A 16,613-nucleotide genomic window follows, 5' to 3' on the forward strand; every position below is an offset into this window, starting at 1 on the left:
GGCAAGACAGCGGGAAAACGGCTTTAAAAAACTGTCAAACAGGTTGGCCTCTTGACTCTAATATTGCTTTCATATATTACTGACTCGAACATATATATATATATATGTATATGTATATATATATGTATATATGTATATATATATGTATATATGTATATATATATGTATATATGTATATATATATGTATGTATATATGTATATATGTATATATATATATATATGTATATATGTATATATATATACATGTATATGTATATATATATATATATATACATATATATATATACATATATATATATATATACATGAATATATATATACATATAATATGTATACATGTGTATATACATATACATATAATATGTATATATGTGTATATATATATATATATATATATATGTATATATATACATGTATATATATATATATTTATATGTATATATATATACATGTATATATAATATATATATATATATAATATATACATATATATATACATATAATATACATGTATATATGTATATACATGTATATATATATGTATATATATATATATATATATATATATACAAGTATATACATATAATATACATGTATGTATATACATGTATATATATTTATATACATGTATATATATATATACATATAATATATATGTATATATATGTATATTGTTGAATCTTGTATTTTGATGATGAAACCATTTGATATGTGTTTATGATTTAATCTGCGTTTTGAGTGACGTAGGATGCTTAGATTAGGATGAGACAATTAAAATAGGAAAATCATGTTGGGTTAGAGGAACATGTCAGAAGATTGGACGTCGGGCCGGTGGATCGATCGACGTATCGATAGAAGGCTTTGGGCCATAGATTCGGGCATCAGGCCAAGAAGAGCGGGTATTGCGCCAAGGATATCGGAGTTACGGAGTCAACTGACCGATTGGGCAATAGGCCACAAGAGAGGATGATGCACCGAAGAATCGGACGAAGCGTCGAGGGACCAATTACATGTCGGACAACTTGATTAATTGCTTAAGATTAATTATCTCGATCGAAGTTTTATTTTACATATGCAGGATTAACTACGATAGCTTGAAGACATAAAGCAAATCACCTGGAGTCAAGTTCGATGGGTGTTCGAGAGTCCAAAGATTCGTCGGAGATGCTGCCGGAACCAACATAGAGGAAATCGGGGACTTGTCGGAGGTTTCGAAAGTCCACTGAAGAGATCGTCGGAGGTTCGCGAAGATCACCGAGAATGCCTAGCTACTCGCTGAACTCGCCACAAGATCGAGAGCTTGTTGGGAGTCCGTCGGAAGAAATCCGAGGGTGTATCGGAAGTCCGCCGGAAGATCGCCGGAAAGCTCACCGGAAGGAAACTCAACGTTGTCGGTTATAAGATATGCTTAGGACTATGTCTTAACTTCGTAGTTTGCATGTAATTAGGGTTAGGATTAAAAAATAATCCTATATCCTGGTTAGGGGCCAAATGGGCCCGAATATGACTTGGTTTGGGCCAGATCTGAAGCCCAACTAGTGACCCGTAAGATCAGGCGGTGGAACCGCCAGACTGGGCTGTGGCACCGCCCAGAACCCGAAGGATCAAGCGGTGGTACCGTCGGGCTAGGCGGTGGCACCACCAAGGACCCGAGAGGTCCGGCGGTGGCACCGCCAGTACACTGTTAGTGTCAGACACTAACAGGCGGTGGCACCGCTAGCATCGGGAACCCAAGAGAATTCAAAATTTGGAGCCCAAATTTGAATCCTCTTGGGGCCTATAAATACCTCTCAATTCTCACCAGAGAACACAACCTTTGAGAAGTTAGAGATTGAGATAAAGCCTTAGCAAAGTCTTTAGCAAGTCTTGTTTTCAATTGCTTGAGTGTTCACCTCCCTCTTTCTCTTTGAAATTATGTAAGAGTGTGAACCACTTGTAAAAGGTTGTAAGATAGGTATTTGTTCTTCCCCTTCAAAGTGATTTGCTAGTGGAAGTTATGAGCCTCATCGAAGAAGGCTTCGCAAGTGGATGTAGGTCATTTTGACCGAACCACTTTAAATTAGTGTGTTCCTTGAATCTATGAGTTCTTACTTTCCTGAGATTGTTATTTACACTACTGCTAGCTTTCAGTTTTCATCTACTCAAGTTACTATAGAATCGAAATCTTTACGCATTTACGAAATCGTTTTCAAACTTATGAGTTTTAATCTACTGCACTAATTCACCACCCCCCCCCCCCTCTTAGTGCCGCTCTGATCCTAACAATTGGTATCAGAGCCACAGTTTTCTACTTTGGTTTAAAACCCAAATAGAAATGGCTCTTTTCGGCCTTCAAGAGGGTTGCTCTCTTATTCGTCCTCCCTTTTTCAATGGGACGGACTACACTTTTTGGAAAACTCGAATGAGAGTTTTCTTACTTTCTTTGAATTTGAATTTATGGCACATAGTCGAAAATGGATTTGAAATGTCTTCTCTTCCAATGAACCATTGGAATGATTTGGAGAAGAAGATATTTTCTCTAAATGCAAAGGCTATGAATGCCTTATATTGTGCACTTGACAAAAATAAATTTAATCGCGTTTCGAATTGTGATTCGGCTTTTGATATTTGGAGAACTCTTGAGGTCACTCATGAAGGCACTAGTCGAGTGAAAGAGTCCAAAATCAACATTCTTGTGCATTCTTACGAACTTTTCCAAATGAAACCAAGTGAGTCCATCGGAGACATGTACACCCGTTTCACGGATGTCATTAATAGACTTAAAGCTCTTGGTAAAGATTTTTCTAACTTTGAACTAGTAACTAAAATTTTAAGATCCCTTCCAAAGAGTTGGGATCCAAAAGTTACGACCATTCAAGAGGCCAAAGACCTTAAAACATTTCCTCTCGAAGAATTTATTGTGTCTCTAATGACCTACGAAATAACGTGTAATACACATGAAGAACTTGAGAACCACCTTCCAAAGGACAGGAAGGATTTGGGACATAGAACATTTGAAGACCACTCGAGCATAAGCTCAAGTAATGGTAAACTTAAACTATAAATGAAACAAAAATTAAAGAACTAAAAGAACAAAACTACTTGCTTTGAACGCAAGAAGAAGAATAAAAATTGGGATGAATCAAGCTCCTCCGAAGACGAGGAGAAAATCAAGAAAGGCGATGTGGCAAACTACGCCTCAACGACATTCAATGACGAGGTAATCGAAACCCCCTTAATTTATTTTGAAATTACTTGATATTTTTCATGATGCATTTTATTTTATTTTATTTTTTTAATAATCATTTTTCTTGAAAATTACATATTTTATGTTAATGGAATAAAATGTTAAATTTAAATCTAATGATCATATGTATGTTTTTCTTAAGAAAAAAAAATGTGTATCTTGATGATTTTCGATTTTGATTGAAACCATGCTTGATGTCTTAATGAAAATATTAAAAAATTTAACATCATGCTTAATGATGATGCATGGCTTTTGTATGGAAAACTAAGCATAAAAAGATAGATTAATCTAAAAAAAATACATGACTATAATAAATAATAAAATGATTTTGGTTGAAAATACCTTATGCTCAATGAAACCATCATTCATGAATATGCTTTATGTTTAATAGTTTCTTTGGCTTATATGCCTTATCATGATAAATGTTTTGAAAAGTTTGTATCATACTTGATGATTATTATACATGATGATTTATTGGTCTTGAAGTTATTCGATTTTGATTAAATGAAATCATGTTTGACTTGAAGTAATGAGTTGAAATTAGTTTTTTTGAATTATGTGTTGCACTTTTTTTTATATGATTTTTTATCCTTCCGTTTTAAACGATGATGCATGGATTTGAAAGAAAAAGACATACATATATGGAATCAATCAATAAGTTGAAACAAAAGGAGGAAAGAATTTTTTATTAAAATTATTTATGCTATTTTGAATCTCTCGAAAGAAATGTTGAGATTTTGATAATTTGGACGATTTGAATTTGAATGAGTTTTATCCAAAATCATGATCTTGATTCCGTGATATTTACAAATTAAGATTTATTATGAATTAAGATTTTTTCATTAATCGATCTCCTAAGATTTTCTTTTGATTATTTATGAGTAGGTTCTTCAAAAAGAAATCATGTTTTTTGGTATTCACATGTTCTAATCTTTCATGATATGATTTTTATGCAATTCCTTGTATTCATGAAATGTTTATCTCATCACCCAATTATTTTCTTCTTGATATTCCTTATATGGTGATATAAAATTATGCATGAAATACTCTTGATATTATTTTGATGCATACAAATGAAAAGTTATGATCATGCTAGGATACAATTTGATAAATTAATACCATCATGATTTGAAATATTTATGATTTATAATAATACATGTATTACTTATGCTTTTTATTATGATAATGTATGTGATGTATTGCATATGATGTGTATCATGAATGCTTTAAATGATAAATGTTTTGATATCATGATTGATGATTTTGTTCTATGCATGAGATTTTCAAAATTATGCATGATGAATCTTGTGATTTACGGATTATCGATTTTACCATAATGAAAGTGTCTTATTGATCCTTGTCGTAATAAATCTCGCACTTTCGACTTTAAACATGATACATATTTTTATTTGATATAAATAAAAAGGGCATGCTTGAATGAAATAAATCACATGAATTGAAACAACTAAAAGAGAAGAACATTTTTCTTGAAAATTATTTTTCTCTTATCTTATTGATTTTGATGAATCCATTTGTATTATTTTTATGAATCTCATGGATTATGAAAATGATTTGAATTTAATGGGTTTTATTGAAATCATGATCTTGATTTCTCGCAATTATAATTTGAATTTTCTATTAAATGAATCAAGATTGTTTTCTATTTAAAAGGAGATTTGTCGAAATGTTTCATGGTCTTTTAGTATTCATGATCTTGATAATTATGTTTTGAAACTTTATGTAAATCAAGATTCTTCATCATGATTCTCTTGTTTTATAAAAGAGGAGATCTTCTATGTGAATCATAAGATTTTATATGTATGAATTGAGATTTTGTTCTCCTACAATTCTTTTTGCTATTAACTAACAAGAAACTTTCTTGTAAGCCATGATATGCTACTTGACATCTTGATAATTTATAACTTGAGTTTTCTATTTAAATCAAGATTGTTTCCTATCATGCTTTCTATTTACATAAGAAGAAATTTGTCAAAAATGATATATATCTTTTGACATTCATTTTTCATCTTTGTTATTTACCTTTGTCATGATTTGAAGATTATAGTAAAGGGAAATGAATTACATGATTGTATTGTTATTCCCTTCTATTTGACAATGACATAGGGGAGCAAATTTTGCTAGCTTGCTAGCTAGCTTGCATACTTCAAGAAGAAGTAAAAGTGCTATCTTGCAAATCTCAAAAGAAACAATATGTGCCAAGTTACATATTTAAAAAAGAGGCAAAATAGTCCATCTTGCACATCTTTTTGCTAATTTTATATGTAAAAGTTGATATCTTGCATACTATAAATTTATATACCAAAAGTACAATCTTGCATATCTCAAGATATAAAACGTGCTAACTTGCACTTTGCAATGGAAGCAAAATTGCTAGCTCAAACATTGCAAAGGAAGTAAAAATTTGCTAGCTTGCAACTTGCATATTTCAAGAAGCAAGAGTTGCATTCTTGAACATCTCTAATTTGCTAGCTAGCATGATGTAGAACTTGCTATCTTGAACATTACAAAAAAAATGCTATCTTGCACATTGCAAAGAAAAGCAAATATACCAACTTACACATCTTTAAATTTGCTAGCTTGTATGTAGTAAAACTTTCATATCTACAACTTGATAACTTGAATGTTCTAAGCACGATCTAACACTTGCTAAATTTTCAAGCTTACAACTTGCATGATGATCAAAATGGATATTATGTTTTTCATACAATAAGTTGAATTCATCTCTCAAACACATAGAAAGTGACACTTCTCCTTTTTGTTGATGACAAAGAGGGAGAAGTATGATCATATTATGCATGATGACGTATACAAATATTCATGATGAATATTCATGATGAATATTTGCATTGACTTGAATTTGGCTTGAATTCAAGGTTCTATCAATATGGCATATTGATAGGGGAGTTTGTTTAAACTCTGGAAGTTAAGGTTAACTCCGTCATCAAGTGGTTGTCATCATAAAAAAGGGGGAGTTTGTTGAAACTCATATTTTGATGATGAAACCACTTGATATGTGTTTATGATTTAATATGCGTTTTGAGTAACGCAGGATGCTTCAATCAGGATGAGACAATTAAAGCAGAAAAATCATGTTGGGCCAGAGGAACATGTCAGAAGATTGGACGTCGGGCCGGTGGATCGGTCGACGTATCGATAGAAGGCTTCGGGCCGTGGATTCGGGCATCAGGCCAAGAAGAGCGGGTATTGCGCCAAGGATATCGGAGTTGTGAAGTCAATTGGCCGATTGGGCAATAGGCCGCAAGAGAGGATGATGCATTGAAGAATCGGCCAAAGCGTCGAGGGACCAATGACATATCGGACAAATTGATTAATTGCTTAAGGTTAATTATCTTGATCGAAGTTTTGTTTTACATGTGTAGGATTAACTACGATAGCTTGAAGACATAAAGCAAGTCTACCGGAGTCAAGTTCGATGGGTGTTCGAGAGTCCGAAGATTCGTCGGAGATGTTGTCGGAACCAAACGAGAGGAAATCAAGGACTTGTTGGAGTTTTTGGAAGTCTGCCGAAGAGATCATCGGAGGTTCGCGGAGATCACCGAGAAGGCTCGGCTACTCACTGAACTCGCCACAAGATCGGGAGCCTGCTAGGAGTCTGCCGGAAGAAATCCGAGGGTGAATCGAAGTCCGCTAGAAGATCACCGGAAAGCTCGCCGGAAGGAAACTCGACGTTGCCGATTATAATATCTACTTAGGACTATGTCTTAACTTCGTAGTTTGCATGTAATTAGGGTTAGGATTAAGAAATAATCCTATATCCTGGTTAGGGGCCAAATGGGCCCGAATATGACTTGGTTTGGGCCAGATCTGAAGCCCAACTAGCGACCCATAAGGTCGGGTGGTGGCATCGCCCAGAACCCAAAGGATCAGGTGGTGGTACCGTCGGGCTGGGCGGTGGCACCACCCAGGACCCGAGAGGTCCGGTCGTGGCACTGCCAGATTAGGCGGTGGCACCGTCGATACACTGTCAATGTCAGACACTAATAGGTGATGGCACCGCCACTGACAGGTGGTGGCACTGTCAACATCGAGAACCTAAGAGAATTTAAAATTTGGAGCCCAAATTTGAATCCTCTTGGGCCTATAAATACCTCTCAATTCTCAGTAGAGAACACAACCTTTGAAAAGTTAGACATTGAGATAAAGCCTTAGCAAAGTCTTTAGTAATTCTTGTTTTCAATTGCTTGAGTTTTCACCTCCCTCTTTCTTTTTGAAAATCTGTAAGAGTGTGAACCACTTGTAAAAGGTTGTAAGAGGGATATTTGTCCTCCCCCTTCAAAATGATTTGCTAGTGGAAGTTGGGAGCCTTATCGAAGAAGGCTTCGCAAGTGGATGTAGGTCATTTTGACCGAACCACTTTAAATTAGTGTGTTTCTTGATTGTGTGAGTTCTTACTTTCTTGAGATTGTTATTTACACTACTACTAGCTTTCGGTTTTCATCTACTCAAGTTACTATAGAATCAAAATTTCTATGCATTTACGAAATCGTTTTCAAACTTACGAGTTTTAATCTGCTGCACTAATTCACCCCCCCCTCTTAGTGCCGCTCCGATCCTAACATATATATGTCTATATGTATATATATATATATATATTTATATGTATATATATATATATATATATATATATATATATATATATATATATATATATATTTATATGTATATATATATATATATTTATATGTGTATATATATATATTTATTTATATGTGTATATATATATATATATATATATATATATGTGTGTGTATATGTGTATATATATATGTGTATATATATACAGTATTTATTCTATAGGTATATATGACAGTAAATAAAATCGACTTTGTAAGAGTGGAAAATTTTATATTTGTTGGAAAAATAAAGATATTTTTACCTCTCTATGTAAAACAATTTAAAATGACAAATAAGTTGCTGATTTAATCTAAATCAAGAAGTATGCATAAAGTTGAGAAACAAGAAATCACTGGAAACTAGGTTATGATGGTACCAACTTTCATGGACTAGAAAACTGTGTCTATCTAGCCGTTGAAAATATAGAAATTTTTTTTATCTTCTTGTACAAAAATTTTATAAATCAAATTCATTATTGATGTTTATAAATCAAATTGTTTTTACCTGACAAAATGTTTACTAGTTAAGCCCAGCTATTAGCATAAAAAAATTGCAAGATAAAGTTTTGAATCCTCAAGCTAAACTGATATTGCTAACATTGACATCAAGAGTAATATTGTTGAAGAACAAAAAACGTTATAAGTTGTGATGAATCATCTGATAAATATTTGAAAATGAAGATGTTAAAGATTTTTACCGGTAATTGTTTAAATAGATTCATTCAAAATATTTGATAAAATTTATTCGAGACATATTATAGTTTATAATCAAATAAAGCGGACAAAGTAAATAGTGTAAATGGATGATTATCATGAATAACAATTATAACATGACATATATCTCAAAGATAATATTGCATGTCACAAGACACAACAACATAAAAAAAAAGTATTCATCAGGTTTTAAAGTTTCCTTGTCCTCCCGTTACAGCCATTGATAATGATCATAGTTTCCTAATAGGCCATTGATTACTGTCGTGAAGTTGCCGCTCTTGTTTAACATAATCACATCACAAATGCAAAACTTTCCTTTCATAAATTGCGGTTGATCATAAGAGGTCGAAATGCCTCCTAGAGAGTAGCTAGCAGCTATACAAAGGGAACAATCAAAATTGGTTTCAATACAACCAAAAGAACCCCCACAAATTTATTCATTTGATTGTACATGGTGTCGAGATTTTTTCTATAAAACCTCAGAATTTTATGAAAATTAATTATTGATAGTTTCAATAACCATCCTCTTGAAAGATAAATTGAACCTTTTAAATATCCTCTTCCACTGCTTTCTTGATTATGTTGATTAATTTTATTTTATCACTTTGCTTATTGAAAGAGACGTAGTCAACTCTCTCCTACGTAATAGAGAATAAGAAGAAAATATTAGAAGGAACTAGGAGTACTTTCAATCTGTAATGTTTTGGATTAATCTAAGAGTACTTATTTATAGTAGTCAAAATATAAATTATATATTTTTAAAAATAATAAAAAAATCTATCATATCCCAATAAATCTTCTCACTCTCATCTATTTATTTTAATCTAAAATTTTATCTTTTGTTTCATCGAATCATAACTATTTGAATTTATCTTATCACACCATCTTAATTCAAAATATTTATAACTTGAAGTTGTCTTCGGAAAAAAAAAAATTATCAAAACTTTTGTAAAGATATTGGTAAGCTGATCTTTAGTGCTATAGTGGTCCACTTGAATTTCTCTTTCATTAATTAGTTCACAAATGACAAGATAGAATTTTTCATCATCATAATAGTAGACTTATTATCGTAGTAGATTTTAATTGGTTCATCTTGTTTTTCTTGAAGATCTATTAGAATTTTTTGAAGTAAAATTGTTTGACATGCAGTACTTATAGCTGCTACATACTCCACCTCAGAACTTGTTCTGAGAGATAAATACATTCTTGTTTTTTTGTTGTCTATGAAATCACACCTAAGCCAAGACTGAACAGAAATCCTCAAGTGTTTTTTCTAGCATCTGCATAACCAACCCAATCATTATTAGTATAAGAAGATAACTTAAAATCCTTTATTTGCTCATAACTAATGCCATAGAGAGTTCTCTTAATATATCTAAATCTAAGAACTTTTTTTATCTCACTTTAGTAACTCATTGGTGCTCAATGATTTTTTACTTCATTATCAGTATTTTTCTTCTTTTTTCCTGAATCCTTATCAGAACCCAACTTAACAAAGATAAGACCATTTTCCTTTTTAATAAATAATTACTGCATAGAGTACAACTCCTTATCAATTTTGACCTTTCTCTACTCATACTTTATTCTAAGAAAGGCATTTTATTTCTCTTTCTTAATCTTTTCATATTTTTCTAGAGTTATCTCTTTATCCTTTTCTTTTTCTTCTAAGTTATTAATTACACTTTCCTTATTATCCTTGGTCTCTTTAGATAATACTGGCTATTCTTGCAGTTTTTCAATTACAAGCTTGTTATCATCAAAGTATAGGGCCTCATTCTTTTCTTATGCATGAGTCTCTGATACCGGGGAGGATAAAATATAGAATGGATTTCGAAATAACACAGATGAAATAATTTTTCAGATAGAAAATGTCATAGTAGACAAGAAACAAACTCTTGAAGAAAAGTCGCAGTATAGTTGTATTTGTTGGAATGAGTGTTTTGAATAGAAAAGGCACGAACTCATGATAAAACTTAAATAAGATAAAAAATTAGTTCACCACTAAGTTAAATCACAAAGGGATACATAAATTCACCAAAGATTATAAACGAGGATACAGAACAGAAATCAAAGACTTACCACTCAAGGACACATCCAAGAGATATAGAGTTTAAGAGGGTTCTCCAAGAGAGCTTTTGCCAAGATATCATCAGTTTCTAAAGTCCTTTCTAAACCCTAAACACCAAAATAAATATTAGTGCATGAAACAACCCTTCATGCATAGGAAATTTTGAAATTAAGTGTTTTACAGCTGCTAACTAAATCCTTTAATGCATTCCTTAGCCATGAAGAAAAGCAACTTGAAACAGCTTTACTATTATGCAGGGAATATGCTGATGAGTTATCTTATCTGAGTGGGCTGAGTTGAAGATTATGAGGCAATATTGTTAGCTGAAAAAAATATCATATCATCAACAAGGTCCATATGAACAGATTGTAGCAAATTAGACACTCCCGTGTTAGTCTCATTAGCTATAGTTCCCCAATTACCACGACCTATGTCATAGCATTATATTTCATAGTTGTTATGTGAGATAGTTTATATAGATCTGCAAAAATTCAGATGATCATATCTTTTATGGCATAATGTCGATTTATTAGTAATAGTAGCAGTGAATGCATGTAAGGAGAAATATGAAAATAATAAGAGAAATACTTTGTTTTTTATCATCCTCATAATTGCTATCAATTTATTAATTTTCTTATCATAAATCAATTTTTTAATAAAAAAAGTATAATATTCTTTTTCTCATCAATTATCATATACTAATAAGATTTTATTTTAAATTAGAAATAAATATTACATCATCAATAAATTTTTTACTTGATTTGGTATTCATAGTAACGATTCCTTTTCTTTCCACTTGAACCTTATTATCATTTCCCATATGTACTATAGATCTGATTAAATCGTCAAGCCTTTGAAATAAACTTTTGTCCCCTATCATATGATTACTACATCCACTATCTAAAATTAAAATAGATCTAGATTATTTTTCATCAAATGTTATAAAAAAAATATTTTTTTCATTTCTTTTTACTATTTTTTAATGATTATTTGCTTGATTTTTGTTCTAGCAATCTTTTTTAAAATGATCATATTTTTTACAATAAGAGTAGAGATGAACATTTGGATTTTTGTTTTTATATTAGTAATTTTTTTCAATATGTCTAATTTTTTATTATAAAAATATTAACGGGTTTCTTTGTTATCTTCATTAGAGTTTCTCTAACCCTCAATTGATCAACCTCGTCTCTTGCTTCAAGCTCGTCCACGACCTCTACTATTTTGATCCCTCCCTTGAGACCTAGCTTTTGAATTTTTATTTTGTTCCTTCTTCTTATCTATCTTCGTTTGAAGAGTATGTTCTATAGTTTTATATGAAGATTTGTTCACTTTTTTATTCATAGACTAAAACAAGCCCATTAATTCATTAATAAATAATATACTTGTATTTTTAGCTTCTTCTATAGCGGTAGAAATAATATCAAATTTTAGAAATAAACTTTATAATTTTTTTTATTATAGTTTAATTTTTTAGGATTTTACTATAAGATCTCATTTGGTTCATAATAAAATAGACTTCTAGAAAAATAATAATAGTTTTAGAATCTTTCATCATAAGAGTTTCAAATTCATATCAAAGAATTTAAAGCTTTAAAGTTTTTACCTTTACCTCCAAAAATACTTTTTAATACTTTTCAAGCTTTGATGTCATCATGATTTAGGAAAATTGAGACTCATCTATTGCTTGGTTTAGCATGTAGAGGATTCTTGCATGTTTCTACATATTCTTAGTAATTTGATCTTTTTGAACTTCAGTATTCTCAAGATACTATAGATCATACTCAAAAAATTATTTTCTATCAAATTTTATAATTCCTGTAAAATAAATAGAGTTTTCATTTTAATGACCGAAAATGATAATTTTTACTTTTGAAGATAGAAAGAAGTTGATTAGAAAGAAGTTCTATTGGTCTTCTATTCTTTTTAATTGATATACTTGTTGGCTTTCTATAAAACTTTACAAAGTAAGGAAAGAGAATAGTAAAAGTAACTAGGAACACTTGTTGGCTTTGTATAGAACTTTAGGGAGTAGGGAAAGAAAATGGTAGAAGGAACTATAAGTATTTCTAATCTGTTGTGCTTTGAATTATCCAACAGTACCTATTTATACTAGAAAAGATAGTATAAGATTAATATGAAAAATCTGGATTTAACCCTACACGTAATGGTAACATTTCACCTTAATATAACAATTATAAATGTTTAAGTTTTTCTTAAATCTTATCTATTGTTTTATTCTTTTAACGTTTATTAATTTTCTTAATAGAAACCACATTTTTATTATATATACTAACACATAGAACTGTGACTGGTCTTGAAATCAACCCAAATGTCTCGGCTTTCAGAAGAAGGCCAAGTCAGCGATAAGACATCTTTTCGTGGTAGAGAAGAGCTGCACATTCACTTTCTTTCTTCCAAACCTTTTTTTCTCCAACCCAACCAAGTGTTTGAAGTGCTTCTCCCTACTTCTGTCTTTGGAAAAACTTTTGAATTGGTCTCCCTCAAAGCTAAACGTGGCAGTAGCAATGACCTTTAATACCTGTAAGACCTAATTCCTTTCCCTAACCTACATTGATTCTTAGGGTAGGCTAAGTAAGCAAAGTAACATTCTCAAACAAACCAGCACGAGAGTAGAGCCACCCACTAACAAGGTGGGCAAAAGATATTAGAGACAAATGAAAAGCTTAGCAAGCCAACATATACAGAGGACATTGGCATGTTTGTTTCTAACAAAAGACTGGCTATTTCACCGGTGGTCAACTCTTTGGTTGGATTACGGTTCAAAAGGACGTCTTAATAGAAGATTCTTTGTGATTTTGAACAGGAAGAGCCTTCATGGTAGAAGCCAAATTGTGGAGTTTGATGATAATGAATAAAATTAAACATAGGGTGTCTCCTATGTTTCTACCAACTTTGATGATAATGAATAAAATTAAAAAAAAGCCCAACGCAAAATATTTAGGCCAATGCACATGTAACTTTTTTTGTTTCATTTTGTAGGCTTGTATATCCATATTAGGGATCTCTATACCATGTGTAAGATAGAAGAGATGCAGCTTGATGGAAAACAATCCTCTCTTTTCCAATCAGAAGAAAAATATTCATAACTACTAACTTTATATCAAACACTTCAAACATATATCTATTCCATTAAGTTTTTGTATGAATACAAAATCTCCTACTTGTTGCTTAAATTATAGTTCTTTGATACATTTCTCCGTTGTGCATGCTACATTATCTGTCTATGATCTTTTACTTAAGGTAAATCATCCAATGAAATAGAAATATTTTGACCACCCATAATGCTATAAGAAAAATTAAAAGACATGCGTTTAATTATCTCCCTCTAGTCTTCCATCTCGATGTATCATTTCCACTATCGTAGAAAGTGTTAAGGTGATAAAACTAAAAAAATAAAATAAAAAATAAAAAATAAAGAGTTCTGTTGTTGTTTTATTAGATCGAGTAGCATAGAGATAGAGAACGTATGATTTTATGGACCAAAGGAAAGAAAGGAAAAGTTCATCTTCAAGAGATTCATGCTGAGGTACTCTCCTAAGATCACTAAGTTGAGTTTAATGTTAATACACTGGAAGTATTTTGCGTATATTCTTAGTGAACGTAACATGTGTGTGTGAGTGTGTGTGTGAGAGAGAGATAGAGAAAAGAACATGAGAATTGATGTGCCACACAATATCGTGGAGATTTGTGGTATTGGATCACAGGTCGAACACCCGACTGCACATTTAGAAGAGTTATTTCATGTTCTTTTATGGAGACTGAGCGATCCCCGGCAGCCTGTGCATGTAGCGATGGGTACAAGAGACGTAAAGCACTACTCCACTTTATCAGTGTAATGTAAATGATTAAATTATATAGTTCAATTGAATTAGCATAAAATATAATTAAATTTAAATTAAAGTTATATGATCGATAGACTGGAAGTTGAAATGTAGGAGATAAATAGAAAGAGCTCTCTTAATTATCTTTTGCCTCTCCTGTCACCACAGGATATCACCACTTTGATTAATCCTACTAGTCTAGTTTGTTTACTGTTGATCTCGTGCCCATATTTATTATGACATATAAAGGTAATTAGGATTTATTCTTCACCTATGATACTTTTTGATTTTAATCATAGTGTTAAAATTTTCACATTATAATTTTAATCTTCCACAAATAACATAATAAAAAGATGGACAAATTCTAAAAAAAAAGTCTTGAATTTTAAAAAATTTTGGTAGAGTAGTCTTGATTATATAACAAGATTGTCTTACCTTTATATTTGTCGGATCCATCATCGTCATCATTGGACTTGTTGCCTATGCCTCTCTATATCGCTATTGGCTCCATAAGTGTGGGTTGCCCCTCTCTTATTTCTTACCTGTGATCGATAACAAAAGTGCATTGCATTGCATGCACACGCACACCCCTCGGCGCGGGGAATGCATGGTCCTCGACAACGAGGGAGGCCTACGGGCAACAAATGTGGCTGTTGGGGGTTCAACGAGAGCAAGGCCTCTACACACAATCACAGTTGGGGTGAAAGTGTGATATGGGAAAGGACAGTGGCCAATAAGGATAGGATGGTGATTAAAAAAAATACTATATAAAAATTTCTCAAACTTGGAGCCTTATTAAAAGTTTTTTCAAAGTTAAAAAGAACATTTTTAAGAAATTCGCCCGAAAAAGAACCTAATTTTTTTTTTTGGTTCTCTTTGTCGATTTAAAGATCATTTTCTATTCCCACGATCATCACCAACAAGAGCTCTAGAAAGGAAGAATGTATCATGCAAAGCCCACCCATGCTGATGTTGTACTGAAGATGGATCGGAGGAACTACAGAAAAACCTCAACCTCCCTCTCCCCTCTCCTCTATCCTCTCGTTTCCTTTATTCGTGGTTGAATTATAAGAGGAAGACACTATGCACATGGTTATGCTTCTTGCATGGACTGGTTTTCAACGTGGTCGTTTCAGAGCCAGAGAGCGCCAGCTTCTTTGAGGAGGGGGACGAGGGTGCCGTTGATGTGGGCGGCCATGACCCGATCCATGGCTCCCACCAGCTTCCCGCCGATGAATACCACGGGGACAGGGGTGCCCCCCGCGGGCCGGCTGCCGAGGAGTCGGGCGAGAGCGCGATCTATCTCCTCCGCCCGCGGGTCCTCGTCCAGCTCCACCACCGCGGCGCTCACCCCCATCCCCCAAAAGAGCCGCTTCACGGCGTGGCACATGCAGCACGTGCTCACGCTGAAGATCACCACCGCGCTCTCCGCCGCCAGCCGCTCCACCTCCTCCATCGTTGCCCTCCGCGCCGCCGTAACATACCCCCACGTCCCCGCCTCTGCTGCCGCCGCCTGGTACTGCATCCTTCTAATCACTCTAAAACCTCACCTAGAGCTTAAAACTCTATAACGAAGACTTGGAAGAAGAAGAAGAGGAGGACGATAGCTCTTTGTGGAGAGTTAGGAAGAGGAAGAGTTTTTACAGGATGTGAGAAGAGTATTCCGAGGACAAACAACAGAGGGGTAGAATGGGAAGTTTGTGTAGGAACTCTTCAGATGCTCATGCAAGGGGAAAGTTCAGGGTGGAGGCATGCAGTGAGGAGAGAGGACTCGATTATCTACTAGTCCGCTGCTGCTGCAATATTTGTTTCTTCCCCTACTTCTACTGTTGTTTATGTTCATACCCGTTCCTTTCTTCTTCGATAGAAAGACAAGAAAACCGAGAGAGATAGATAAGGTGAGTGCAGGCTTTATCAGGAAGATACGCGCTTGTCGGGCAAATGCGGCTGGCATCGTCCTTGTTGTCGGCTGCAGTCACCCTACCCATTTCAGCTAATCCTGCAGCTTTAGTTTACATCCAGGAACAGGGCTACCTCTTCTTCCCCTTTCTGTCCTACCTACACTTCTCTCTCATGCTCTCGGTCAACGTCGTCAGGTCAACGGTCA

The 16,613-nt window shown here is 33.4% G+C and overlaps 1 protein-coding gene across 1 annotated transcript; it reads right to left on the minus strand.

The window, feature by feature from the left end:
* Positions 1 to 15,357: 15,357 nt before the first annotated feature.
* On the minus strand, positions 15,358 to 16,299 carry LOC135611773 (glutaredoxin-C5-like). The gene has a single exon (XM_065107404.1). It carries the CDS (start codon positions 16,029 to 16,031, stop codon positions 15,639 to 15,641), a length of 393 nt encoding a protein of 130 aa, XP_064963476.1. The 5' UTR covers positions 16,032 to 16,299; the 3' UTR covers positions 15,358 to 15,638.
* Between the last annotated feature and the right edge of the window lie 314 nt (positions 16,300 to 16,613).

Source organism: Musa acuminata, chromosome BXJ2-5, assembly GCF_036884655.1.
Source record: "Musa acuminata AAA Group cultivar baxijiao chromosome BXJ2-5, Cavendish_Baxijiao_AAA, whole genome shotgun sequence".
Taxonomy (NCBI): domain Eukaryota; kingdom Viridiplantae; phylum Streptophyta; class Magnoliopsida; order Zingiberales; family Musaceae; genus Musa; species Musa acuminata.